The sequence below is a fragment of the Pelmatolapia mariae genome, linkage group LG9 (assembly GCF_036321145.2).
Source record: "Pelmatolapia mariae isolate MD_Pm_ZW linkage group LG9, Pm_UMD_F_2, whole genome shotgun sequence".
Lineage (NCBI taxonomy): Eukaryota > Metazoa > Chordata > Actinopteri > Cichliformes > Cichlidae > Pelmatolapia > Pelmatolapia mariae.
Window position 1 is genome coordinate 22222548 of NC_086235.1, and position 27553 is coordinate 22250100.

General features: G+C 40.9%; 1 protein-coding gene across 2 annotated transcripts in view; it reads left to right on the plus strand.

Annotated features, from left to right (window-relative positions):
• The window catches only part of pola1 (polymerase (DNA directed), alpha 1), a 60267-nt gene continuing 32714 nt past the window's right edge, over positions 1-27553 (plus strand). Inside the window, exons 1-26 of one of the 2 annotated variants that reach the window (XM_063483340.1) lie at positions 1-133; positions 597-724; positions 973-1069; positions 3264-3341; positions 3423-3538; positions 3729-3791; positions 4613-4714; positions 4819-4990; positions 5097-5253; positions 6016-6188; positions 6311-6423; positions 6656-6769; positions 6850-6924; positions 7026-7164; positions 7299-7453; positions 7562-7646; positions 7819-7880; positions 9670-9759; positions 9859-9975; positions 10087-10262; positions 10429-10558; positions 13388-13507; positions 13598-13688; positions 13772-13896; positions 14031-14180; positions 14990-15112. In XM_063483340.1, the coding sequence (XP_063339410.1) occupies positions 85-133; positions 597-724; positions 973-1069; positions 3264-3341; positions 3423-3538; positions 3729-3791; positions 4613-4714; positions 4819-4990; positions 5097-5253; positions 6016-6188; positions 6311-6423; positions 6656-6769; positions 6850-6924; positions 7026-7164; positions 7299-7453; positions 7562-7646; positions 7819-7880; positions 9670-9759; positions 9859-9975; positions 10087-10262; positions 10429-10558; positions 13388-13507; positions 13598-13688; positions 13772-13896; positions 14031-14180; positions 14990-15112 (3000 nt within the window). In that variant the 5' untranslated portion in view covers positions 1-84. The remainder of the gene's footprint in view (positions 134-596; positions 725-972; positions 1070-3263; positions 3342-3422; positions 3539-3728; positions 3792-4612; positions 4715-4818; positions 4991-5096; positions 5254-6015; positions 6189-6310; positions 6424-6655; positions 6770-6849; positions 6925-7025; positions 7165-7298; positions 7454-7561; positions 7647-7818; positions 7881-9669; positions 9760-9858; positions 9976-10086; positions 10263-10428; positions 10559-13387; positions 13508-13597; positions 13689-13771; positions 13897-14030; positions 14181-14989; positions 15113-27553) is intronic. The other variant, XM_063483341.1, reaches the window with a different exon arrangement.

A 27553-nucleotide genomic window follows, 5' to 3' on the forward strand; every position in this document is an offset into this window, starting at 1 on the left:
GACGATTTGGCGCGAGCTGTTCTGTTGTTGTGTTGACCTGCCATAACCGTACGAATAAATAAGACAAAACCCGAACTTCTCCCCATGGCTCCAGTGTCAAACCCTGAGAAAGACATGGACGCTCCGGACGGCGGTGAGTTTTGGGCCTCGCGCCTCTGTTTTTGTTGACCTTTGGCGACATTGCGGTGGGAAAGCGAAGAAGCTAGCTGACACGTTAGCTAGTTCAGATTATGTTAATACGCCTGCTATCAGGCTTCGGTCATTAACACCCAAAGTGCCCACCGTTGTCTGCTTGCCAGCGTTTTCCACTGTAAAAGGAGTATTATTAAGGTTCAAGCAGGAGGACATGAAGGTAAATATAGGTAGCTACCAGAAGAGCGCTGATGTGAAGGTCTGTTAACTTGCCACTAAAACCTTCTGTGGCGCTTCGAGAACGACAAAAATCTATATAATGACCAGCAGTAAGTCTGCAGACCTTTAAATTAAATGGTAAAAGAAACACAGGGGTCAGGTCCTGGCATTATATGTATTATATGTTTGAAGAAACGAGTCAAACGGTTCTTCCTTATACTGCGTTGTCTTGACCCTCTCCTCAGATGATGGAAGTGAAGCCTGTGGTTTGGCGAAGACTCGCTCCAGACGGGAGAAACGGGAGAGGGTGGGGAGGAAGTCCGCACTTGAACAGCTCAAAAAGGCTAAGATGGGAGAGAAGATCAAGTATGAGGTATGAAAGGCAGCCATATCACTGGTTCCTGCTTTAAGGTGTGTGAAGAATGTGTTAAATTGCATCAAACACCTGTTTTAACTGCGTCACTGTGGCTTAATAAACAAAGCTGGTTAAGTCTCTCCATACTTCCTTTTACAGCATCTGTTTTTCACTCATTAAAATGCTGTTCTCTATCCTAGGATGCTGTATGCAGGTGTCATATCACAGTAGTACACCTGTGTTTTAACCAGTGTTGTGTTTTTCAGGTGAAGGAGTTCAGCAGTGTGTATGAGGAGGTGGATGAGGATGAGTACTCAAAGATGGTACGAGAGAGGCAAGAGGATGACTGGATTATTGATGATGGTTAGTGTCAGTTACTTCAGCCTGCTGTAGGAATATTTATACTGTGCAGGGCTCGCAAAATTTCAAAATCCCTGGTAGCCCTTCGGGCAGGGACTCTTCAGTTTTTGGTAGCCCAAAATAAATTTAAGTAGCCCGAATAAAAAAGAGAGCAATTTTTTGATTGATGTTTTATGTTTCCTGTTTTGTTTCCTTTACAATATTATACATTAAAGCAGGGGTGTCAAACTCAAATACACAGTGGACCAAAATTCAAAACTGGAACAAAGTCGCGGGCTAACATTAATATTTATTGAATAAAAAATCTTCCTCCAGATATAAGAATTAATCTTTTCTTATGGACTCAAACAAGTTTTGCTGAAAAACTGAATATGGAACAAGCAAAGCTTAATACTAAACGATATATATATTAGCTGTATAATACCAGTAGGCCAGCTCTAATAGTAATTTGGTATGGCTTTGCGGGCCAAATGTAATTAGGCTGCGGGCCAAATTTGGCCCGCGGGCCAGAGTTTGACACCTATGCATTAAAGTATAATATTGTAACGGAAACAAAACATTAATCAAAAAATTGTTGAAACACAAATTACAACATTGTATGAAAATTACAATCATCAACTCAAATACTTGGTTCTAATTGAACAGAAATTTCTATGAACTTGTAAGAACTATGTAGAACATGAATCAGTCTGTGTCAGATCATGAATTTGAAATTTCCACTGAAGTCACGGGTAAGAGGCAAGTGGAACCAAGATCTAGGACATTTGCTTTTTGAAGTTTGCAAAGACTGCTAAATTGTGCCAGTGGTAGTTCACTCTTTTCAACATAGTAGGCTGTTCTAAACAGATTTTTCAGGTTTATTTTTAGTATGTTATTTGCAATTGGTGTTTGTTCTGGGAAAGATATTGCAGACTGAGCAATAATGCATTTCTTGGATTTCTCATGGGTTCTAATGGGGGCCTTTCTTAAAATTACTGGTCCCAGTAACAAAGGCACTTGTCGACTCAGAAATCGAGGGAAAACCAACAACACACCCGGCAGAACATTATGTTATTTACACGGGTGCACATAAGTGGTCCGCATGTGCGCATTCGTTGTCAAAATAAAAGACGCGCACCAGATAAGAAGTTGCAACGCGCGTTTGCGTCCATATAAAAGGCACTGTTTTTGTCCGCTAGAGTGGGATTTTCACGGCACATTCTGCACCAAATCTCTGTGCGTTCATCATTTGTTTGAAGCCAGCTCACCTCCTGCAACCACTTTTCCGAGAATACGCGCTTCTTTTGTGGTTCGGACTCCATCTGACATTTCTTTGGAGGTGGAGGAACACCAAAGTAATTGCTTAAAGGAGCTTCTTCGACATCTTTAAGAGTTCTAAACAAATGTCTGTCCTCCTCCAGAAAATCTTATGTACTTCACGCTTTGCAACTTCTTATCTTGTGCGCGTTTTTTATTTTGACAGCGAATGCGCACCTGCGGACCACTTATGTGCACCCCTGCTTATTTAGCTTGTCATATTGCAGCCACAGAAATTCATTTGTCCATGAAACCATAAAGCTGCACTTTCTTTTTGCCTTATAGTCTGATTTGTCATAACTTTTCCGTTTTGTGGTAAGCTTTTGTTTGGCTGTCACTTCTTCACTCTGACCGGTCTTATTTGGCTCAGCAGAACTAAAATATATATCCTGCTGCCTTTACACACGCACTCACATAACGCTCAGCGATTCTCTGCGCGATCAACCTCTCACATGTTTAAGCTTGCTGCGGGAGATTTCACTTGTCATGTTTGCATAGTAAACTAACGATTGATAAGATGATGTCAGAGGAATTGGTGCGCAAATTATCATCACTCACCAATCAGTACTGTCGCTCTCTATACACAGTTCGCGCGATTGCAAAGTGAAAGCAAAAAACAAGCGCAAATTCAAACGCGATTTCAATATGTCACATATTGACAGTGGCTCACCGATGCCAAAGACGTATTTACCCAGCTACATTTCCGAAAAAATGCAAAAGCATTGACATATATTTTTCCTTCCTATGATAGCCCGACGGGCAGGGTTGAGATAGATTTTGGTAGCCCGACTGGAAAAATCGCTAGCCCCGGGACGTCGGGCTAGCGATTTTGCGAGCCCTGCTGTGCCAACGTCACAATTATTTTATTACCTCTTCTTTTTTTCTTTCTTTTTTTTGCCAGATGGAACAGGATACGTGGAGGATGGACGAGAAATTTTTGACGACGATTTGGATGACGATGTAGTAGAAGACAAAAGGGGTAAACACAAGGAGTTGATTACATTTTCTGGAGTACGTTGTCCAGATCAGGTGCATGAATAGGTTTTGTTTGTTTTATCAGGAAAAGGAGGCGCCAAAGGAGGTGACTCAAAGAAGAATGTGAAGAAATCTGTCGTAGCCAAACCCAACAGCATTAAGAACCTATTCATGAACAGCAACGTCAAGAGGCCTGCTGAGGTATGTGTTTGTTAGCATCTTTGATTTGCTTCTGTGAAAAATGCGCCATGCAGGTCTACATGCAATGATTTCTGTGCCTGCATGGTGCTTTGGATATTCCAGTCAATGTAAAGCTCAACAACATCCAGCTTTTTTTTTTTTTTTGTCCTTATGCATTTGTCAGATGTTTTTGTACTTTTGTCTATTACAGAAAGATGTGGATCTGTCCAAAGATGACCTGTTAGGGGATATCCTACAGGACCTGCACTCTGAGGTTGGTAATTCTTCATTTAAACATGTGACAGTAGTCTGTAGCAACCCGTTCTCACTCCCAAATCGTAACATTTTACGCTAGGTGACAAATCGTCAACATATTACGTTTTTGGGCACCCAAGGCGTTCCTACGTCACGACATCGGAAAACTGCGGACACATGAGAACCGTTTGGACTCAATCTACACATCTTCGCTTTTTCCCTTAAAATCGCTTTAGAAAACACTATTTCACCTCATTAAAGTGCTGGTTAAGGTTAGGAATAAGGTTATGGTTAGGTTTAGCGATAAGGTTAGGTTTAGGCTTAGGTATACGGTTATGGTTAGGTTTAGGGATAAGGTTAGGTTTAGGCGTAGGGATACGGTTATGGTTAAGGTTAGGAATAAGGTTATGGTTAGGCATAAGGTTATGGTTAAGGTTAGGCATAAGGTTATGGTTAGGCTTAGTGATAAGGTTAAGTTTAGGGCTGCAGTACAGGGCTGGAAACCGCCGCGTACCATAACAACGTGGAAGGTCACCTTTCGCGTTCCTCAGGAACGCCGCAGGACGTGACAAAACGTCGGGATGTTACGCCTCGGGAGTGAGAACGGGCTCTCTGTAGCAAGGCGTTTTCATCTATTAACCACACTTGAGATTACACATACTATTCTAAAACCTGCAATGTTTTATTATGTTTCTTTTCACACCATTTTTACTTTTCTCCTGTTTGGGCATGACGACACATTCCCTTCTACTTTTTTTTTTCTTTTAAAGGCCATCATTTCTTTCTTTTGGTGTCTTAGCCTTTGTTAATGTGGCTTTAAAATATGCTCCGTCTTTCCAGAAACCAGCTCTTCTGACTCCGCCACCTGTGGTGACTCTAAAGAAAAAGAAATCTGTGGGATCACCCATGAATCCCTTCTCTATCAAACCTCAGTTGCCAAAGGTAACTCGCTCCACCCTCCTAATCAAAGCATATTGATTAGTTCTTTAGACATATTTATAAAGTGGCTTATCTGAAATTATAACGAATCATCATCCCTTTGATAGCAGGACTCGCCCTCAGCTGCTGGAGTAAAGGCAAAAGTGATTCGAACGCCACCATCACACTCTGGCCACAGGTCATCAGTCCGCCCTCCCTCCTCCACATCTGCTTCTCCTGTGGCAAAGCAGAAGGTAAAAGTGGAAGAGCTGAATGAAGAAGACAAGAACGAAGAAGAAGGTAATGAAGATGGTTTCTAATCTTTTGCCTTTTTTTTTTTTTTTTTTTTTTTTTTTGCTTTGTGAAAAGTTTATGCACTAACTTTACATTTTAACATGTTCCTCAGTGAATGATGCCATGGCATTTGATGAGATGGACTTTGATGAACCGATGGAGGTTGGCCTCGAGGAGGAGGCACCTGTAGTGAAAGACGATGCGGAGTCTAAACCTGAAGTAGCAGCAGTGACTGCAGTCAAAGCTGAACCTCAGGACCCAGTCCTCATGTGAGTTTTTCATGCCTTTAGTCCAGCCTCATTTTATTTCCCATAGTTGTAGTTCTATGGGTCGTGCTAAAATTGCTGTCTTCCAGTCCCGAGGAAATGAAGCAAGGACAAGGAAAATATAAAATGCATATAGCAAAATTAACCCGATGCTTATGTGAGTCAATTTAAATGCCATTTAAACAGGTGTTTACTCTTGTGGCATCTGTGCCTCCCGTGTTTTACCTGCACATGTCGGTGTTTCTAAAGGAATTCGAAAAGCTAAATGCGATGGCTGATTATTGCATGGGCTGTTATGAAAATGACTGCAATTCAGTTCACTTCAATGGTTCACAAATGTATCTGGGTCAAACAGCAGGGCTCCATACAGTAAAGAAAAAGACAAAACATGTCACACTTCTGTGTCACACCTGCAGTCAATCCCCCACAAAACATTGTTGGACTCATTAAGGTCTGAAATGATTGTAGCTTTGAGTAACTCCAGATTAAAAATAAAAATCTAATCCGTCTTGTTGTGTTGTCAACTTGCATGAAGTCAAAAATGAATTCCCCAGCAAGTGAGCAGCATTTAAAGTTCCTCACGCTTGTTTTTAAAAACGTGGGAGTCTTGTGTTGCCTGCTTATATATTCACTGCTTTGTGCAGTCACTTTGATGATTGCAGGTGCAGTTAGCATGACCCACAACTAATTATGTTCTTAAACTGGAATAGTTCGCATATGAGCAGATGGGTTTTTAGCAGTTTCTTTGCTGTGTTCCTTGTCAAGGTCCAGCAGAATTGGAAGCTCTTGGGGACAAGAGGAGGAGGGCGGAGCTAACGACGCTCCGGCCGAGGTGCAGGTCGATTCCAGCCAACTTCCTCTGGTGGAGGGCCCAGACGGGGAGCAGGTTTTCCGCTTTTATTGGTTGGATGCCTTCGAAGACCCATACAACCAACCAGGTGGGTCCCATTTTCACCCACTGTGAGGATAAAGTACAATGCGGTTACGTTTACTGTTTTTAAAAAAAAAAATCATGAGCAGGTTTGTAGAGCTCACCCTGATATGTGAATTTAAATTAAAGGTGTGGTGTACCTGTTTGGAAAAGTGTGGATTGAGTCTGCAAAGTCTCATGTCAGCTGCTGTGTCAGCATCAAGAACATTGAGCGGACCATGTACCTCCTACCTCGCGAATATGTAAGTTTCATCTGTCGAAAAATTCATTACCTATGAAAGTAGAAAGCTATGTGATTGTGTTGTTTAACTATGATTGAGGTAAGTAGTATTTTTTATTTGTTTTCCACTACAAAATATTAGCAATTGAATATATGGAACTATATTTGTTGGAATCTAAAAAGTGAGATGTAAGTTTTATACAGAAATATCTACTGATTAAAAGTCTAATTAGTGTTTGTACTGTATTTAACAGAAGACAAACCACAGGACCGGGGAGGTGTCCAACACTCCAGTAGGGATGATGGATGTGTACCAAGAGTTCAACGAGCTCTCTGAGAAGTTTAAGATCATGAAGTTCAAGTCGAAGGTCTGATTATGGACTGTAAGGTGTGAATGTAGTCATGTTTTTTAGCTTGTGTTTGATTTCTTTTTTTTTTTGTCCTACAGAAAGTGGAGAAGAACTATGCGTTTGAAATTCCTGACGTGCCCACTCAGTGCGAGTACCTGGAAGTCAGATATTCTGTGAGCAGACTTGTATATATGCTATTCCCACATTGTCCACGCTTTATCCAGCTCTTTATGTTTAAATAAGCTTTAATCCTTTGGGAAATATTGTTTTGCAGGCTGAGTTTCCCTCGCTGCCTTCTGACCTTAAGGGGGCGACCTTTTCCCACATTTTTGGAACCAACACATCCAGTCTGGAGCACTTTCTCCTCAGCAGGAAGATTAAAGGCCCTTGCTGGTTGGATATCAAGTCACCACGTGAGTAGGAGATGTAGACTTTTGTATTACTGATGAAAGATTTTACTAAGTTTAACTTTATCTGTTGGAATTTTGCAAAAAATTTCAGATGACATGTTAAACTTTGTCTCTAAACTTCACTGTGTCAATGTTAGAGCTAATGAACCAGCCGGTCAGCTGGTGTAAGGTGGAGGCGCTCTCTCTGAGGAGTGATTTAATCACCGTCGTCAAAGACCTCCCACCTCCACCACTCACTGTCATGTCCATCAGTCTCAAGACCGTCCAGAACCCTAAAACTCACCAAAATGAGGTCAGAACACGATCAAATATCCTGCTGGATACTGCGATTTTATGTTTTTTGCAAACAGACTGAAATACTAAAGAAGTGAGGACTCAATGCAGTCATTTTGCCCTGCAGATTGTGTCTCTAGCTGCACTTATACACTATCGCTTCCACATGGATAAAGCTCCTCCTCAGCCTCCGTACCAGACTCATTTCTGCGGTGAGTTTTTTTATGGCGTCGCACATGAGAATGTAGTCTTTGTATGCATAGTTATTTAACAGACTGCTTTTTATTTTAACAATCCCCAGCCTTAACATGTAAAACAAAATGTCAGTTAAGAAGTAAAACCAAAGACTGAGTGAGCTTGTCATTTTATTATTTGTCTTCTCAGTTATCAGTAGACCAGCTGACTGCATCTTTCCTTATGACTTCAACGAGGCTGTGAGAAAGAAGGTGAGCGCGTATCCAGATGTAAACCTCAGCGTGTTTGCACTCATTCATAAACTACATACTCACAAACTGCAGCTTTAAACATGCATACTAACGTTTAGTACACAAATCTGGGATTCATCACCTTCTGGATGTTGTCCGTACTCTGCCTGAAAAATTTAAAACGGACTCAGATGACACAAACAAATTCTGGGACAACCCTCTCTATTTTTCCTCTAATGTTTCATATACAGTACAGGTCACTTCAGACAAATAATTGCACAACAGGGATGCAACATACTGCTCTTTTGTCCAGGATGTTAACAGTTTTCCTTTTGTTAGTCACCATATTTATTGGACACTTATGGATGTCTTAGTTGATTTTGACAATTCATATTAGCAAGCATTGGAGTTTTTCTTGTTTTTGCTGCATTCATCATACTGGACTTTACTGGAACAAGCTTCACCTTCTGCTGTGCCAGTTATTTGTTTTAAGTTTTTATTTTTCTATCGATGGTCTGTTATCAGTAGCTGTTGAGCGCGTTTAGGAAATTTCATTCTGCACAATGCAGGGAACAGCTGTGACTGGCAAACACAAGCACATCAGTGGTGATTTAGGGAGCGCTTGATTTGCTTTTTGTTTTATTGGTGTAGCACGCATTTCCAATATCGCTCATTGAAATTTGGGAAGCCAAAATAGTGAATGTGATTAAAATTCAGTTAATTTTGCTGCTTTACATGGAACTTGAATAGAAACACTTAAAAAAAATCATTTATTTGTTTGACAGACAGTATAATTTATAAACGTCAGTTAAAAACATTTTGGATTGATGACTGTATGTCAGAAGTAGGGTGCTGTATTTTTGTGAAAACACTGATGGTAGGGATGGGTATCGTTTAGGTTTTATCCAATACAGGTGCCAAACCAGTACTTTTGAAACTGTGCCGGTGCTTAAACGGTGCTCAAACCGGTGCTTAAAGAATGGAGAACACAAAATTGGTCCAAAAACCTCTCATGTTTAACTGTTTTCCACTTTTTCTTTGGTCATTTTAGCCTTTTTGGCCAGGGTGAAGGGAGTATCTGCCATCAAACAAGAAGACAGCCGCATGTAACTACGACGATGTTTGCTAGTTCACCTTACATGCATTAATGTAATAACGTGGTTAGCCTACTCAACGTGAATTACACACGAACAACATTAAGCTACTCACGCAGAGAAGAACGGCTGCTGCCGCCATCATCATCCGTCATCATTTCTGCTACACTGGCAGGGCTAGGGGCCAGGACTCTCCTCTTCGGGTTTTTGGGGGATGTTGCTAACTCCAGGTCCGATAACAGGCACCGCACCCGCAGTAGATGTGCTCGGTGTGAGGTCTCGCAGCAAGCTATCAAATACGGCGCATTTCTCGGCTTTAAAAAAAACGCTATGCGTCGCCAGGTGTTTCATCAGATTCGAGGTGTTACCTCCTTTGACAGTATCACAGTATCACCTTAAAGCACTTGTTGCAGGCTGCTGGGTTTGCATCTTTTGCTGCGAAGTACAGCCAGACTTTTGACTGCTTCACCTTGGGCATTTTTAATCTGTAGCTCTGCTTTAAAAGAACGTACGTACCTGGACCCGCCTACTATCCTCAGAAACGTAAAATGATTGGCTAGAATTGGCTCAGGAAAAAAAAAAAAAGCACCGAAATAAAGCACCGAAATGTGCGCTGCTTTTCGGTCTGGTTACTACCGTTTATGTCAGAACCGGTGCCATCATGGCACCGGACACCGGTACCCATCCCTAACTGATGGTGTGACTCGCTCTGTTAGAATGGGAAGGTGGAGATCGCTTCTACAGAGAGGACTCTGCTCGGCTTCTTCCTGGCCAAGATGCACAAGATTGACCCTGATGTGCTGGTGGTGAGTAGGAGACGTTGAGTGATAATGATTTTTAATTGGGTTTAAAGTTATATTGTTTTGTCTCTGGCTAAAAACACTGTACATGTTTGTTTTCTGTAGGGTCATGACATCTTTGGATTTGACTTGGAAGTTCTTCTCCAGCGCATCAATGTGTGTAAGGTTCCCCATTGGTCAAAAATTGGACGCCTCAGGAGGTCCAATATGCCCAAATTAGGGGTAAGAAAACAAATTTGCTGAGAATTTTTTCTTCGAACGTACTAGAAAGAAAGAAAAAAAAAAAAAAAAAAAGCTTTATGTTGTTTTGTTCTGGTGCTTTTGAATCCGCAGGGTCGTAGTCTCTTTGCAGAGAAGAACGCCACCTGTGGCCGTCTGGTGTGTGACGTGGAGATCTCAGCCAAAGAGCTGATTCGCTGTAAAAGCTATCATCTGACTGAACTCACTGCTCAGGTGCTGAAGACTGAGAGAATCACAGTCCCGCAGGAAGACATTAAAAACCTCTACAGGTAAATACATGTAAAGGGTAATTTCACCAAAAACACAGGATAAGAAGTACAAGTCATTTCTTTTGTATTATTCATCTTCAAAGTTTCTATATGTTATTTCTTTGCTCACAAATCAATGTGGGAAATAATATGTGTACATTAATATATGAATGAATATGTGTGTCAGTGACTCTCCTCACCTCCTGTACCTGTTGGAGTTGACATGGACAGACGCCAAGTTGATCCTCCAGATCATGTGTGAGCTCAACGTGCTGCCACTCGCCCTGCAGATCACCAGTATTGCTGGAAACGTCATGGTAATGCCAACAATGCTGCTCTTTCTTTAACATAATTTAACATGCACAATGATCTTATAGTTTGGCTGAGCCACAAAACTCAAATTGACAGTTTGCAGAATACCAGAGTATTAACATTCAATTAGTCACATACTTATAATTATTTATTTATTATTTTATTTATTTATATAGCACATTTAATTATAACAGGAACGTTGACCAAAGTGCTGTACAAGAATACAAAATAACTATTAAAATAACCTGTAATATTGATACCAAACATCAAATATGAATTAACAAATAACTCTCATGCTGTATTAAAAGCCAGTAAATAAAAATGTGTTTTAAGATAAGATTGAAAAAGATTGACAGTAGGAGCCTGTCTGATGTGTAGGGGTAAATTATTCCACAGCTTAGGCGTTTCGACTGCAAATGCTTGATTGCCTCTATGAACCAGCCTCGACCTCGGTATGGCTAAAAGCAAAAGATCACTTGATCTAAGAAATCTAAAGGGTGCATAAGGCTGCAAGAGGTCAGACAAATACCCGGGAGCCTATCCATTCAGGGCTTTGTAAGTCAACAATAAAATTTTAAAATTAATTCTGAAGTGGTGAGGGAGCCAGTGAAGAGAGGCAAGCACCGGGGAAATATGTTCACATCTTTTAGTACGTGTCAGAAGATGAGCTGCAGCATTCTGGACCAACTGCAGTCTTGCCAGGCAGGTCTGGCTAACTCCAGCATATAAGGAGTTGCATTAGTCCAGCTGGGATGTAATAAAAGCATGAATTGCCCGTTCAAAGTTTTTATAAGATAAAAATGATCTCACCTTACATAAAAGCCTCAGTTTGAAGAAAGACCAGTGTACAACTGAGCTAATCTGTTTTTCAAAGGTGAAATTGCTGTCAAATATAACCCCAATATTTTTGGCATGCGATTTAATAAAAGGCTAAAGACTGTGCAGGTAAAAATGGGAGGTGCTGGGATTGCCACTTGGTCCAAAAATTATCACTTCGGTTTTGTTCTCATTGGAGTTAAGGAAGTTGGAGGCCATCCGGGATTTAACTTCACCGAGACACTGAAGTAAGGGTTCTAGCAATGCACTCTCTCTCAGCTGATCAAGAAAAGCATAACAAGTCTAAGCCACAATAGCAATATCATCGTCTGACATTTTGGTTTTAGGTGTCTCATAAGCAGTTTCCACACTTATTGTTTATTCCTTGGACTCCATATTTTTAAAAGTAATGCAATTCAGCCGATTTCCAAAAAGATGATTCTATTCATCTTCAGTTTCAGCTGACTGCAGGTTTCTCCAACCTTATAAACAATGCATTTGCATAATGAATGAACCTAGCACCACTGATAGAAGACCTCAAGACTGATCTGTAGAAGTCACTTGGATGAGTGTCGAAGCGTTTCTCCCACTGAAAACACTGTCAAGATAAACAATCAACTTTTTTGAGATTTCCTTACCTTTATGATTGAGCGTGCATCAAGACAAATGCAGATAATTATTTAGCAAGCAAACAGAGGAGCTGAAGGTGACGCTGGCTTTATGGACAAAAAACACCAAAATTAGATAAGCTACTGAAGTGGGTCATGTCAGTAGCACTGTATGGGAACAGCCACAGTCATTTAAGCTGTATCGTTATGTGTCTGCATGGTGTTGACGTCAGGGCTGTGTGCTGTGGGTCTGGGTAAGATGTTGATATTTTTATGCTGGATTGTCATGTGCTTTCTGTATCTTGGTATTTTCTGCAAAAGCTACAGGTGAGATGTTGAAAGCAGCTTTATTCAAACAGAGTGCTCATTTCAAAAAGCATAAAATTTAATTGTAGGGTCGTATTTTAAAGCAGCTGGTTTCAGGAGCTGCAGTTTTACATATTTGTGTTGGAAATGATAACTGTTTCACTGAGTTTTCAATGAATTCCTTTTTTACGAGTTTCTTGATATCATAAATTTAGCATTTAGTACCAATAACAGAATTACATGACCTTTGGTATCCAGCTTGATACAGCTAAAATGGCAAACATGTATTTCAGGGCGATCACACAAAGTATTTTCACACCATAGTCTTTCTGCCTTTCTGATTATTGAGTTGGGGCAGATTTACAGTGACTATAGAGCAACTGATATCCTATATTTTAGCTTTTTTTTAACAGAGATTCAAAAAATCTGACATTCCAATTTATCGGCTAATATATATATATATATATATATATATATATATATATATATATATATATATATATATATATATATATATATATATATATATATATATATATAATTTTTTTTTTTTTTTTTTTTTTTTTTTTTTCCCCTTTTGTCTTTTGGACACACAATACAGTAAACAGACTTCCCACTCCCAACATTTGTTATTTTTACTTGTTTATTTACTCATTTACGTTCTACCCAGCTCTGCTTGGATCAGCTCTTTGGTCCAAATGTGTGTTTCCAACAGGGAAGTTGCAGTGTGCCCTCTGGTGGGCAAATTATACAATGTCAGCGCTCGTAACATGGGTTGACGGGTTTTTCTCCAATCTTGTATCTACTTTTTAAAATTCTTATAATGCTGATATCAGTAAAAACAACTAAAAATGCTGTCACAATCCACTCACGCTTGTTTGACAAAGACATCAGTTTTACTTCACAAAACTATTTTTCTTTTAAACTTCTGCCTTCATTCATTCGTGTTTTTAACGGACTAACATGTCCAAACTAACATGTTTTCCCATTTTCTTTGAGGCAAAAAAAATCCTTTTTTGACATCTTGTTCTGGAAGCTCTAATTGCCGTATGTGACAGAAAATGTCCTGGAAAATGAGTTTTTCTCCCTGCTTTGTCTCTGCAGTCTCGTACTCTGATGGGAGGCCGCTCTGAGAGGAACGAGTTCCTGCTGCTTCATGCCTTCCACGAGAAAGACTACATCGTCCCTGACAAACCTTCTTTCAAAAAAGCACAGCTCGAGACGGTGAAGATGCAGCCAAATAACACATGCAGCTGAATTTTTGTTTTTTCCAAATTAGTTAATTGAAATAAAGCTCCTTCTATTTTTTTCCAGGCTGAAGGCGAAGATGATGTGGATGCAGGCAAAGGCAAGAGGAAGAAGAAGGCAGCCTATGCTGGAGGTTTGGTGCTGGATCCTAAAGTTGGTAAGCACTGGGCATGTCTAAAAAACTCACCTTGTTTTTTCATGTTTACGCAATTATTTTAACTCTCTTCTTCTCATTTTTAGGTTTCTATGATAAGTTTGTGCTGCTGCTTGACTTCAACAGTCTGTATCCTTCAATCATCCAAGAGTTCAACATCTGCTTCACCACCGTGCAGAGGGAGGCTCAGAACTCCCAGAAGAAGAAAGAGGTAGTGTTCAAAAACTGTGGTCACAAGTTGTGTTTATAGGTTGAGCCTGTTGTCCAGCTACATTAATGCTAAATGCTTCGGATTCAAGATTCAGTTCATTTACACACTTTTGACTTGTGTTTTCATGGCAACAGGAGGATGACCCAGAGGAAATTCCCGAGATTCCAGATCCTAACCTAGAAATGGGAATCCTGCCCAAGGAAATCAGGAAGCTGGTTGAACGGCGTAAGCAGGTCAAAGGGCTCATGAAACAACAAGACATCAACCCAGATCTCTACCTGCAGGTACAAACGTGAACACACACTAGCGGTAGGGGTGGTAATTGTGAGCTGGTGTCAGAATAGAACAGAGAAGCTTTATTGTTATTGCATGTGACGTCTTTTGTGAATGAAAAGTCTTTATTCCATTGGTACCTACTCGGATCGACTCACCACGGTTTTCAGGGTTTTCCATTAGGTCATAGTACCCGGTACCCCCTGCTCTGACAGGGCTCCAAATCGATCCGAGCAGGTACTAAAATGCGACGTCATCAGACTCGTAAACAAGACGCCACTGATCAGCCAATCAGTGGCGTCTTGTTTACGAAATTCAAAACCACCCCAGCAACGAGGGAAATAGCTACAAGAAACAACGCTGTGGTCCCCAAGTCGGATGAAAAGTCACAGACGGAGCAGCAGGTTTGTCATCGCCTCGATGTCCACCTTTGTTATAGCGTTCGTGTCGCATACTAATTACGTCACGGGATGCTCAGACGTGTTTCTATAACAACAACCAAGCACATTAGGTGGTATTCAATTGTTATGCAAAACCAGACTATCCGAGTCAAGCCCTGGCAAGTCGATCCGAGTAGGTACTAATGGAAAGGGGGCTAAAGTTGCACACATACTCAATAAATGAAAAACAATATGTAATAATATATAAAAATCAGTGCAGTGTATAAAACAGTGTACTTAAGAAATGGCAGAAACTTAGATGAGACTGATTGAAAGTGCCATACCATATCATATCAGATTAATTAAATCTGTTGTTGAATATTTTGCTGCGCTGCACTTATTTTAGCCGGTTTTCCCATTGGAATATTTTTGTCCCTCAGTACGACATCCGTCAGAAGGCTCTGAAGCTGACTGCTAACAGTATGTACGGTTGCCTGGGATTCAGCTACAGCCGCTTTTACGCCAAACCACTTGCTGCCCTGGTTACACACAAGGGTAGGGAGGTGAGTACACAAACACACTGCTGACTTTGTAGGCTATGTGGACCCCTAGCGTTTTAGCTGTAAAGCTTTGTTTCTTAGAGCAGTATTTGGATCTATAAAAGGCATCAAAGCTTTTGGTTGGCGCCAAATACACTGAGACTGATTAAATACAAGTTTATCCTACTTTCTTTTGAAAAGTGTAAAAAACAGTCCCACGTTCATCCACAAGAGGGCACTGCTACATTATATTCAGCACTGTGCAACACTCCTTACTCTGGCCTATTTTCTTTGACTTGTCATTTGTTTTCTGCTTTATCCTGACTCACATTTGTTTCTACAAATGTCTTTGTTTCTCCCACACCCTGTGCCCTTTTCTGTCTTCCAAATATGATTCCATCTTCAATTTCATTTAGTCAGAATAAGAGACTTGCCTTATTTTCAGTGATATCAGTGACACTATGCAAGTATTTTCCAATAACAGAATGCCACGGGCACTCTTGAATCTAACACTCTCCATTTAAAGTCTCATTGTGTAAGCACTTCTTTCAACACACAAATGGAATGACAGGGGCATGCACGCTCAATAAATTGGTGCAAAGCAGCATGTGTACTGCATGACATAAACAGCTAAAGCTGGTATTGTAACTGAACACCCCCCACACACATGAGCACACACACACTCACACTCTCCCACTATGTCAGTGGTAGTACTCATGTTCATTTAATGAGCTCTAACAGTACAAGTCCTCAGCAGAGGCATCAGGCTTTGCCTCAGGGGAGTCCTTCATTAAGATCCCCTTACACACTCATTGTGCTCCCTAATAGAGGGCAGGGCAGTAACTCACTGTGCGTGTTTGTTATTTTGTCAGTCCGTTTGGGCCTCCAGTCATGCTTGTTGTTCAGCTGACAGAGCTACATTGTTAAAGTTGTGTATTGGATTTGCTGCTGCAGGTGGGAGTTTCTGTCCCTCAACACTTCACCGCTTATATCTTGTAGTTCGTATTTATCAACAGCCTGAGGTAGATGGGTTCATTTACATTTGTACCTCCCGCTTGCTTTACATAATCCGGGAAGCATCACCATTCTCGTGTAAGGAGTAGACTAGATTTCCATTATTCGAAGGCTTTGCTCTTGCCGGTGTTGCTAGATTTAGAAGCCCTAATTTAATCATGTGGAATAGACTTACAGCTAGCAGCTATTTTCACAACGTTTCTTGTTGATTTATTTGTTGTATAAAAACTGAAACCTCAAAGTTATTTATCACAGGAGGCCCAGAAATCCAAATTTAGTTGGAGAAAATGCTGACACAGATGTCACCATTAGTGAGTCACATTAAGATAGTTATATGCTACACCTTCAAGCTGATCACTCTGCTGGTGCCTGAAAGTAAGAAGGTTTCACTAAAACAGATTAGATGGGGTACGTTGAGAATACAGATACTGATGTCCAATGTTGATGCAGCAAAAGGGACTTTGCATCATACATAATGGGATTATACATATCTAACCAAGGCTGTATTAAAAACTGTGAAGCATAAGTGGTGTAACAGTAAAATGATGCAGCTGGATCTCTTTTGTAATAGTGGGGCTGGAAGGATGTGAAATTGTCCTTGCTTTTGAAAAAGTCTAAGAACAACTGATGTGTATATAAAAGATGTTTTTTGTGCTTCATGAACAAAACATTTTCATCATGTCCGCACAGAAAAGGAACATTTTTGTTGCCCATTATCCATAGCATGCTAACAGGATTACCATTAAAGCTGAGCAGACATCATCCCAATCTAGTCTGAAATATCTGAATCTGGGACTCCTTTGCCCCCATATGGAGCTCACACTGACCATGCCGAGTCCTTGTTACAGTCAGTATAAAAGATGGAGGTAGTTACAGCTATGTCACACATTGGTTTCTGAAGCCTTGAAGAGTGTTTTCATTTCGAATGCAGGTTTATTTTATTTTATTTTTTTATCCAGAAGCTATGTCCAGGTTTAATATTTTTTGTGGTACTTGTTACAGATGGCTGTATCCTCAGTGTTGAAAAAAGGGCAGGGTGTAGATTAGGCTTGGTGGACTGACCCCGTATGCCACGGAAAATCGAACCCTTCTCGAGGCCTGGTGCGAGCCTGGTGCGAGCCATGCGCGTCTGCCCCAGGCTTCTTCCACCTGTCCTATCAAAATAAAGCGTAAAAACATAAATTACTGTTATTAAAGAGTCGCTTGGTTACCTGATTTTTACCTGATTATCTGTTGCAGTTACTCCTCAATGAAATGATTATTACTTAATTAGTATTATTAATAATTACTTAATTAGTACATTCAGCAGTAAATGGAGTTGTTCTTATGTAGCGCTTTTCTACTCTACTCAAAGCGTTTTATACAACATGCCTCAGTCACCCAGGCACTTTTTTCTCCCTAAGTGGTGCTTTCTAACATTCACATTTTCATGAACGCATCAGAGGAGCAACTTGAGGTTCTGTATCTTACTTAGACATGCAGACGGGAGCAGCCAGGTATTGAACGGCCCACCTTCCAGTTAGTAAAGGCCCTACATCCTGAGCTACAGCCACCCAAGTATGAAGTCAACCTCAAGGATCAAATACCTTGCTACTCTACAGTTATCCTTACACAGTTGCTGAACATACCTTAATACAGAAAGTTATACTGGCGGTATGTCTCGTTAGACCGCATTGGGTTTATCGAGGTGTACTTAATAATGTGTCAGCTGAGTGTGTATACTAATAGTGCTTCAGATGCTTTGCAGGTTTGTTGGAAGCTAAAATTTCCTCCAAAGTTTTCTAAAACTTCTCAAGTTGTCCTGTGTGGCGAGGAGGCTGTAAGCAAATTGGATTTAGGACTTCAGTACACTACAGAGTGACGCGACAAATTGGAGAGACATGCGTCAAAAAGGTCATCAGTCAGTGTGCGGTGCACACACACGTACCTCGGCTTGCTGATGAAGCAGGAGATCCCACTTCACACAATCTTAGTGTTTTGTTTACTTTGTATCTATGATCCTACCACAACTCTATTTATATAGCAGCTTGTGTGTTTGGGGAGCGTGTGGCTTCAGCACCACTCCGCTGATAATAAGGCAACATGCTGTGGAGGATATTCTTTGAAATTTACTTTTTGACAGTTTTACTTGTATATAAATGTGTGTGTATATAAATCTTATAGCATCTAAAATAGGATTTTTGTAGGACAGTTTTTCCAGCACTTGAACATCGTATGCTCTCTGGCTTGTCAAGGAAAAGCAGCAGATCAGCAGTAGTACGAACCAAATGTGTCTGTTTTACTGAATTTGTACAGAGTCCTAAAGTTAACAGGAGGCAAGCCGAGTAGTTCTCGGTAGTTTCCGACTGCAGCGAGCCAGAAAAGCCAGCTGGCATTTATAACTGGGTTTCTAGTGTATTTGTGGGCATTGCCATTTGCACTCCCACCCCCATTTTAATCGTCACATTTGCACTCCACTTTCATCTCATGATTTAGGAGGCTTTTTATTTTTGTAATTGTAACATGTACACTGATCACCACTCTGTCCACAGTGTAAATCCACCCTCCTCTCGCGCCCCTGCGCGCGTTCCCTTCATCTGTTTGGACGAGTGTCCAGAGTGAATGTACATGTGTTCTCTGTATTTATTGATTGGCCCGGCTCTCATCTTTCTCTCGCTCTCGTTTTAAAATGACGCCTAACCCCCCAGTGTGGCCGGATGGCTCAGGCTGCAGGCCACGGCAGTGTCTCAGCCCTGGGCTTAGATGGGGGTTGACAGACCCTTGGCTGTGGATCTTCTGATCAAATTTGCCAACTTAAGAGGGGAAAGCCCCCCACTTACCTCTCCTCCTGATTCTTGTGCGTCTTCCTTGGGTATGTCTTCTATCGTGTGTGTGTGTGTGTATGCGCGCATGCCCGCGCGCCCGCATGTGTTACTACCCATCTGTGTGTGCGTGCACAAGTGCTACTGGCCGAACTCTGCCCTTTGTCGGGACCATTTGTTGTGGCCCTGTTCTGTCCTGGTATGTGTGGGTATTAAAGGGGGGGGATGATGGGTATTAAGAGGAAGGTGAAGGTTTAGGATTACACAGTCGAGGGTCCTCCACAGATTGATGTCCCCCTCAATCCCTCAGTGTTATTTTGGGTTCTTTTGTATGTTCGCCAGAGAGCATTTGGATGCAGAGAAATGGTTGTATGACACAGACGGACAGCTTGCACACATGTGATTATTTTTTTTTAATTGTATTTATTTATTTTTTGTCAGTGGGTTGATAAATGCATCTGTCACACCAGAAAGATTTTTATTGGCCACAGGCTGCTGGATCTCTGAATTCATCCAATAAATTAGGAGAATTCAATTTTGGGGAAAAGTTTTCCGCAAACCTGCTTAGGGATGACGAATCAGCTGCAGGATTAGAACAACTACATGATTTTTCCTTCGTTGGCCTGTGTTATTGTTAATGTTTCTAGTCACTTGAAATGGCAAAGAGTCTGTACTTGAATTTCATTTGTGTTTATGAAATCAGAAGCTCGCTTTTTAAAATTCTCAGTTGTTTAGTTTGGCCTGCTTCTCTTGCATGGTGGTGTGTTTACGTCCTCCTAATCGAGTGATGTTCACAGCGCAGGCCGAGGGAAGCCGCTTATTGTTGCGGATCGCAGATTGGTTTGACCTTTGACCCTTTTGCCTGCAAATCTGACAACCATTAGCAGGTGTGTGTCTCTCAGGATGGAGGGTGACTCCTAAAAGCCATTCTGCTGTAATTGAGTCTCTGTCCTTGTGTTTAAAAACAGCCTGACAGGAGCTCGTAGTTGACATTATTGGCTGGCATGCAGAGTGAAGATAGAAGCTGGCTTCTGTAACGGAGCTGAGGGTGCAGAGAGGTCAGAGTTTGGTTTAGGTTAAACCCTCTCCCGTACGTACGTGTGTGCAAGGGTGCATGTGCTCGTAATGAAGTCTAAGTAAATATTGTTGCCCCTGGTGTCCCTTGTTCTGCTTCTGTATCATCTCTCTTGTCTCAAGAATCACAAATCGGTTCCCAGAATTAGACACAGAAATACCTGAACCAACCTATCACGTCTCATTTGTGGTCGCATCTGTCAGACTGCATGCTCTGATGTCGTGTGAGTAAATATTGTTGCCCTCATTTCTTTCATTGAGGGTTTCAGAATCACAGGGGTCATTTTTACATTTCCCTGAATTAGACATAAGAATACATAAGCCTGCCTACGCCGCCGGTGCGTTTGGGGAAATGAGGGCTGCGATGTTTCCATGGTCCTGTAGTCCTCTTAAAGAGCGGGCTTTTCTCTTGATAGGAGTGGACTTAACAAATAGTCACATGGGAGCAGCGCTGCTATTCTGGCATCAATAGCGTGTCTGTGAGGGCGGACGGTGGACAGCGCAGGGGCTCAGAGTTTAAACGGCGACTTAGTAACACCTGCTAATGAGGCCATGTGAGAATGAGCTTATGGCAGAGATTATAATTGATAATGGATTCATCTGGCGTGCATTTGTATTTATTTGTTTACTTTATAACTTTATTTTGAAAAGTTCTATATAAATACTAATAAACTAAATAAGGGTTTGTTTTCTTTCAGAATTATTTATTCTATGGATTTTGTTCCCACGTGAAGATGTTTTATGAGTGAGCAGCTATTTAAATTTTAAATAAAGAAGAACCACATTTTGAGTCTTTGCAAACGCAGCTTTTAACATTTTAAAAAAGATTAACTTCAGTAACTGTTAGCACAAGTTTATAAAATTCATTTTAGTGACTTTGTTCTAAATGAATGGCAGACATACTGAGTAATAATTAGTATTAATAATAGTAGTAAATAATTCATAATAACAATACTAAATCATCAATAATTATAGTGAGTGAGCCCCAAAAAAGAGCATTACTATTTACCCTGTGGAGTGACTTGAGTTTATTTATAGTGTTAGCTTTCAGTGATTAGTAAAACCAGATATTTGAGATTAAATCATCATTATTCCACATTTTGTTGCATGCCAGTGCTTTTTTTCCTTTTTTTCTTTGCTTTGCTTTTTGGGAACCATTTCTTTCTCAAATTCACTCCCCACCAACCAGTGGCATATTTAGTTGAGTTTTTCGATGATCTAGCATCTTTCAAAAGTTAGTAAGTCCCTCTGGCTGTTCCTTTATTCCCCAGGCACTCAATCTATTCGATAGAGCCATAAATTTGATTTGGCGTAGATTTCAAAAGTATGAATAATCATTTAAATTCATGATAATCATGATTTAAATATTGGCCACAATAATTTTCACTACTTTTTTTTTTTTTGCATTCATGACAGCTGCATTGCACCCCCATTTAAAAAAAAAATAAAAAAAATAAAAAGTCTGGCTTCACTGCTGCTGTTGTGTATCTGCCATTATATTGCTTATTTACTTGACAACGTATTAAAAACTTGGCAGAGAAAATGCAGTGACATACCAGGATGCGTCTTTTCCTGCTATTAAAGTACAGTATTATAATTGAGCGGACAGCAGGAGGATTGTTGTCATTGTTGAGTTATTTTCAATCAATGTCGGCGTTTGTGATCTTGGCCGGTTGTATTAAATCAGTCACAGCTTTACAACAGATTGACCTTCCCGATGGCAGACATGAGAACACAGCTATGGCATCTGCCAGGACAGGTGTGTGTGTGTCTGTGTGTGTTGTGCTCTGTGCTCATGAATTCTTGCATGCAAGTGAAATCATTTTAGTGAAAGAAGGACTTTCGTTCTCTGTGGGTGTGTACGGAGGTGTGTGCAGATATAACTTCACGGTAGCAGAAGAGAGCCTGTAAATCTTTTATGCATCTTTGCGTGTGCGAGGCTGTGTTCGTGAAAGAGTTTTGCGAACGTGTGTGTGTGTGTGTGTGTGTATGCTCAAGTGCCTTGTGGACATGTTGTGTGTATGTCACCCCGCCACCCCCCAGCTCTGACAGTGGTGTGTTCCTCCACAGGTGCTATTTCAGTCGACCGACTGTCATCCCAAAATGCTTTTCAGCTGAGTGCTTTTCAAAACAATCGTCACTGGTGCCCCAGACTCTTTTTACAAGGGCCCTGTGCTACACAGAGGTTTAACATGCCGCTTCTGATCTGCTGATCAGCAGAAGGATGTATGTGGTGTGTATGTGTGTGTGCCAGAGTTCAAAATGTAATGATAATGGAGGGGTGGGGGGGGCTCGCTCATTTATCTTTTGTCTTTACTGCTGCCTTTCAGTCTGCAAACTACTCATCACTCAACCAAGCAGGTCAGTTAAGACTAATATTCTTATTAAAATGACAGCCTGGCAAAAGACAAAAGATATTTTGATGAGAAGTGTATGAGTGTGAGGGTTGGGGGGGTAGTGGATTCAAATAAAGAATACACGAGATTGACGTGACAACAAGACATGTAAGGGCCTAATAGATGAGGCCAACAAAAAGCTGAGCAACAGCTGGGAAAAGGAGGATATCACAACAAGGCTGAACCACTCATCAATTAGCATGACAGGGTGCAATAACGCACAGCTAATGGGTACAGCTCGTGTGCAGGCACACAGGTGCACATGCAAAGACATGAGACGCTGTTAAAAGCACTAAATGAAAAGGGAATTACAAGCTGTGAAAAGTCAAGTCAAAGACGGTGGGAAAATGCAGCTTTTACAGTGAGATATTAGGACGGGTATTAAAAAGTGTAGATGGGTTTGTGTTAAGCGGCTTTGTAAAAATATTCCATCTGAAATCCATTGCTCCCTTTTAAACTTAGATTTGAAATCTGAGTTTTATTCAGCTGGACAGGAGGTGTTATTTCCCTTAGACTTTTCCTCCTGTAGTTGTCACTCCTGGTCACTTTTTTCTTTTCTTTTTTTTTGGCATCTTTAAGTGTTGCAAACTAGTGGTAGTACCACTTAACCAAAGTACATCTTCTGGAGCCCTGAAGTCTGTGTGTTCGAGGCACAAGGCAGATTTGTTGGGTACATTAGGTTTTAAAAATGAGTAGTGCAAAGGAAAAATGCCACATGGAAGCTGTGCAGGTCAGTGTAAAACTCGTGCAGGAATACCGCACTAATGCTTTAACTGCTGAATCTAAACCTGGAGCGTCTGAAAATGCTGCTGCTGCCAACTGCAGTGTCTTGACTCTGCTGCAAGTCACAGGTTTATGTTTATTGCAGGGTTTGCATTCATGTGGGGCACACTGGTTGGATAGCAAAGCGTTGCAGATGTGTTCTTGATGGCCAGGTGAAAAATGTTGAGTTTGTTAAATAAATCTTTTGCAGTGATCACAAAAGCTATTTTTTTAAATGATTAATTAAACTGTGGGTTGTGGAGCGTTCACCTCTTTCAGATACTAAAGTAGGACATGGTAGAAAAAATTTGAGAACCATCGGTTTAGGTCAGTGCAGATCTCGCAATACCCGATGTGACTATGTAATATTCACTATGACCATATTAATGTGAACTACACGTCTACAGTAGCTATGTGATTATTTCTTTCAAATCAAATGAACCAAAGCTAGGCACTCTAGGGTCAAAGACTGTGGCACAGACAAAATTATAGCAAACTTGTAATCTCATTGCTTTTGAAATGGCTGGTTTGAAGGTGGGGGCTAGGACTGTGAATACTCAGAGCAGCAGCTGATGTTGCTGCGTATGCACAGAATAGAATATATCCTACTTATTGCAAGGTATGTCCTTTTATTTGGTGTCTCAGTCCAAGGAATGCAACCTGACATGTGAGCCCTCACCTGCAATGTGGCGTCAAAAGGAAGGATGAGGTGAAACTGTGATTACAAACGTGAGAAATTCAGTCTCATGTGTTCTGTCCTGATCCTTCACTTTGCAGGAGCACTTGTCAGCGAGCTGCTCAATTACTGTCCGGTCTATTTACACTGTATTAACACCAAGGAGCCGGAAAGGATGAGAGGCAGGAATGTTAGAAAATTGGTTTTACAGTGTGAGGGAAAAAGAGCGACTCGGTAATTGGAAGATTTTGAATAGATTATCTAAATTCACTTTGTAGAAAATGGTTAAACTAAGGGAAGCAGCTTCACTGGTTGCAGGTATTAAGATGGCAAAACTCAGTCAGAAGTAATGATTGTAAAAATTGAAAGAACAACTCTTATTTCGTAGCTGGAGCGAAAATGCGATCGGCGCAAAAAGCCGAGCGAGGGTACAGACTGATCCGATCAATTTGATTGATGTTAGCAGGTTAACATTAAGCACTGTGAGCCCCTCTGCTGAGTTTTTTCAGATGTTTGGCCCAGAATGAGCGTCATTCACGGTGCTGACGAGTGCAGTCATCACGGTGAAGACATACATGCACTCTTTTTACCCCCTGGGGATGTGTGTTTGCATTGGTTCGTATAGTATGTGTATGTCGGTATGTGTTTAAAGATGAGCGCGCGTGCACACACACTGTCAGTTGCACACATTCCAGCTTCATGGTCAAACGACTTGTCTTTCACACAGTTCATTCCTTAAAGCAGTCTGTCCTGCTGGAACTGACAGCGTATGGAAAACCTGTCTAAATGAGTCCACACATCAATTACATCAACGCATTCTCACCTCGCTCGCCTCGCTTGTCTGTCTTTCCCACATCTCCCCATTCATCACGTCTCTGCACTTTTTATTCAATCCGTTCCATCATTTCAGCTTCGTCTCCTGGCGCTTTCTCCTTTCAATGCTTTTATTTTGCTGTTTTGTTATTATAAAAAAAAGTATTACTGGAGATTTCAAGATAGAATACAAAAGCAGAGTTTTAGCCGAGTTTTGTTGATGTGATGATTGACAATGTGAGAATAATGAGCATGGCTAAATTTCTCTAAGATGGTTCCCCTTTACTGTCTGCATCAGCAGGCCTGCATTAAAACATTGTCCTGGGCTCTGTTGGTGGGCGTGTGTTGTGCCAAGTAGCAATAAGCAATGAAATACAATCCATGGTGTCTATTTGATGACTGCATTTGTGAATTTCAAGATGTATCATACCCGGAAACTGTGAGGGTTTTGAATTATTTTCCTCTTTCTTTATTCTCCTACATGTTTTGGCTGTTAGCTGGAGAACTTGAACTTCATCTTGTAATGTATGCACTTGCTTTCTTTCATATGGGACATTATGATGGCTTATTTAATTTTTCCATTTAAGGAGTGGGAAGGTGACATTTAAGGCTTTATATGCTGGCTTTATAGACAGCTAAGGTAAATGATTGTGGTTGAGGGTTAGATTAATCAGCAAAGGTTATTTTTGTTATGTCTGTAGAAAATAAAAAAAAATTAATAATATTAATGCTTTCTGTCACATTCATCTGTAAGTTCATTTGTCCTTTTGGGCAAATGAGGTCAACTCAGACTGTAAGTGTGTAGAGGTGGCGAGAGAATCAAAAACATACAAAAAGAACAGTTACACAACTAATTGTGATTTTTGGCTAATGTGATGTGGACATTTCATTCTTATAAATGCTCTTTATTGTGACGCCTGTACCTGCATTTTTTCCTGCATTGGTGTCTGAAAACCATCAGGATACGTTGGGTTTTGTTTAGAAATGTTCAAGTCAACAAACGAGGGACTTGATCTAATTATCAAATTAGCATTCCTGTTGGGGTAGTTTATCTTTAGTTGCATTTGAATTTCCATGAGTTTTACTATATCATGATTTATATCCTGCTGATTTTATAGTGTATTTTTTACTTTTTTGTCATTTTCCAACTTGAATTTTAGCGTCCGATTCAAAAAATTTGGCTTGAAACGGCTCCTTTGTCTGATTATGTGACACTCGCATTGTTATCTTTATTTCTGATAATCCTCTGCTTCGTAAAATCACATTACCCAAGGAAAAAAAAATGTGCCGCTTCAAGTTTTACTTTTAATGATTCAAATATGGGAGGAATCTTTGCTGCAATTTCACACGCCTGTTTTGGTGCTTCTTTTTTTTTTTTAATTAAACAAATGGACTGTTCAGCTCAGGCACAGCTGAGTTTTTCTCACTCAAGAGCTGCTGCTCAGTGGCAGCTGTTAACAGAGGAAAATGTGTCTCGGTATACAAGGCCTGATTTTCCCTCCAAGACAGATACTTTGTTATTTGTGTGAACTTTGGTTTGCATTTCGATAACATTTAGCAAGTGTACAAAACGGTTTAATCACATGCACATGTGCACGCACCAATGCAAGGTGCTGGCCTAGTGTCCTTAGCAGATGAGCCTGAACCATCACAGCTGCTTGTTGTGGTGTTTGTGTTTAGTAGCTGGCTGTATTTGAAACGTTAACCTTCAGTTATAGTGTTTCGTACAGTTAAATGTCAAAATTATTTTCAAATGCATGGAATTTTAAAAAAGGAATAAGTAAATGTGACCTTTAGTCTGACAGACTGAGCACATTTGGTGTCATCTTTACATTTTATTTTATACCTCTGAATGATCATTTCCTCGGGCTCGTTTTCTGTCGTAAATAAACTACTCTACACTTGCTGCAGGCAGCTGTCATTCACATTTTAAATCACGAATCGAGGCCTTTACTTTTGCTTTTGCAGTGTTAAAAATGTCTCAAATTAGATTTGTATTCAAGAATTATTGGAGTGGAGCACCTGTGCGCTCAGTCTGAGTATTTATAAAGAGTTCTTTCATCTTCCTCTTTTCCAACCTTTCTTCTTTCTGCTAAACAGGCAGGGGTCATTTTGTCTACAGCGAAATCCACTGCATAAGTGCAGAGGTGAAAAACTGTGTGTGTGTTTGTGGTAAGATCTTGACCTTGACTGTAGTCCCTAATGGAGAGGCTGTTCCCCTGAATGACTCAAACTCCCCCCGCCGTACAGCGGTATGTAGCAGCCCATAAAGCATGCTTATGGCCCACTCTGGTTTCAGGGAGTGGAAGCCCGACCCCGCCCCTTCCTCACACTCTGAAATAGCCGCGTCCTTGTCCCCACACGAAGCACAGTGCGAGTCGGGGTGTATATATGCGGCTGTGGTTGATTGAGGAGCAGATTGCTGGTGACAGGTCACACTGCGTTCCGTCCCTCCGACCCCCCCAGATTAGCGACCTGAGGTCCCCACGCTGCCCTCCCTTCCTCTGGGCCCCCACCTGTTAGGATCCCTCTGCTGCTCAGAGCTTTCCTCACGCACACACACAGTGGTCAATCTGCATTTACAGAATTCTCTTATTTCTCCGTCAGTCAACCAGAAGGTTATAAAGGCCATTACAAGTCATTATGGTGTGTGTGTGTGTGTTGCCTGACTGTGAATTTGTGTGGGTTGAAAAGACGCCTGTCACAGCATGCTCTCATAATTGCCCTCTTAGCCAATTATCCTCCATTTAAAGCAAATCACCTGCTCTGCTCCCATGTCCACACAAATGTGTGTACACACACACACACGCACACACACACACGCACAATAAATAACACGGAAACTTAATATTTAATCATTTCATCTTCCTGAGTGACATGTTTGTTTACTGTGCTTGTGCTGTATTGTTTTTGTTGTTGGCATCGTTCA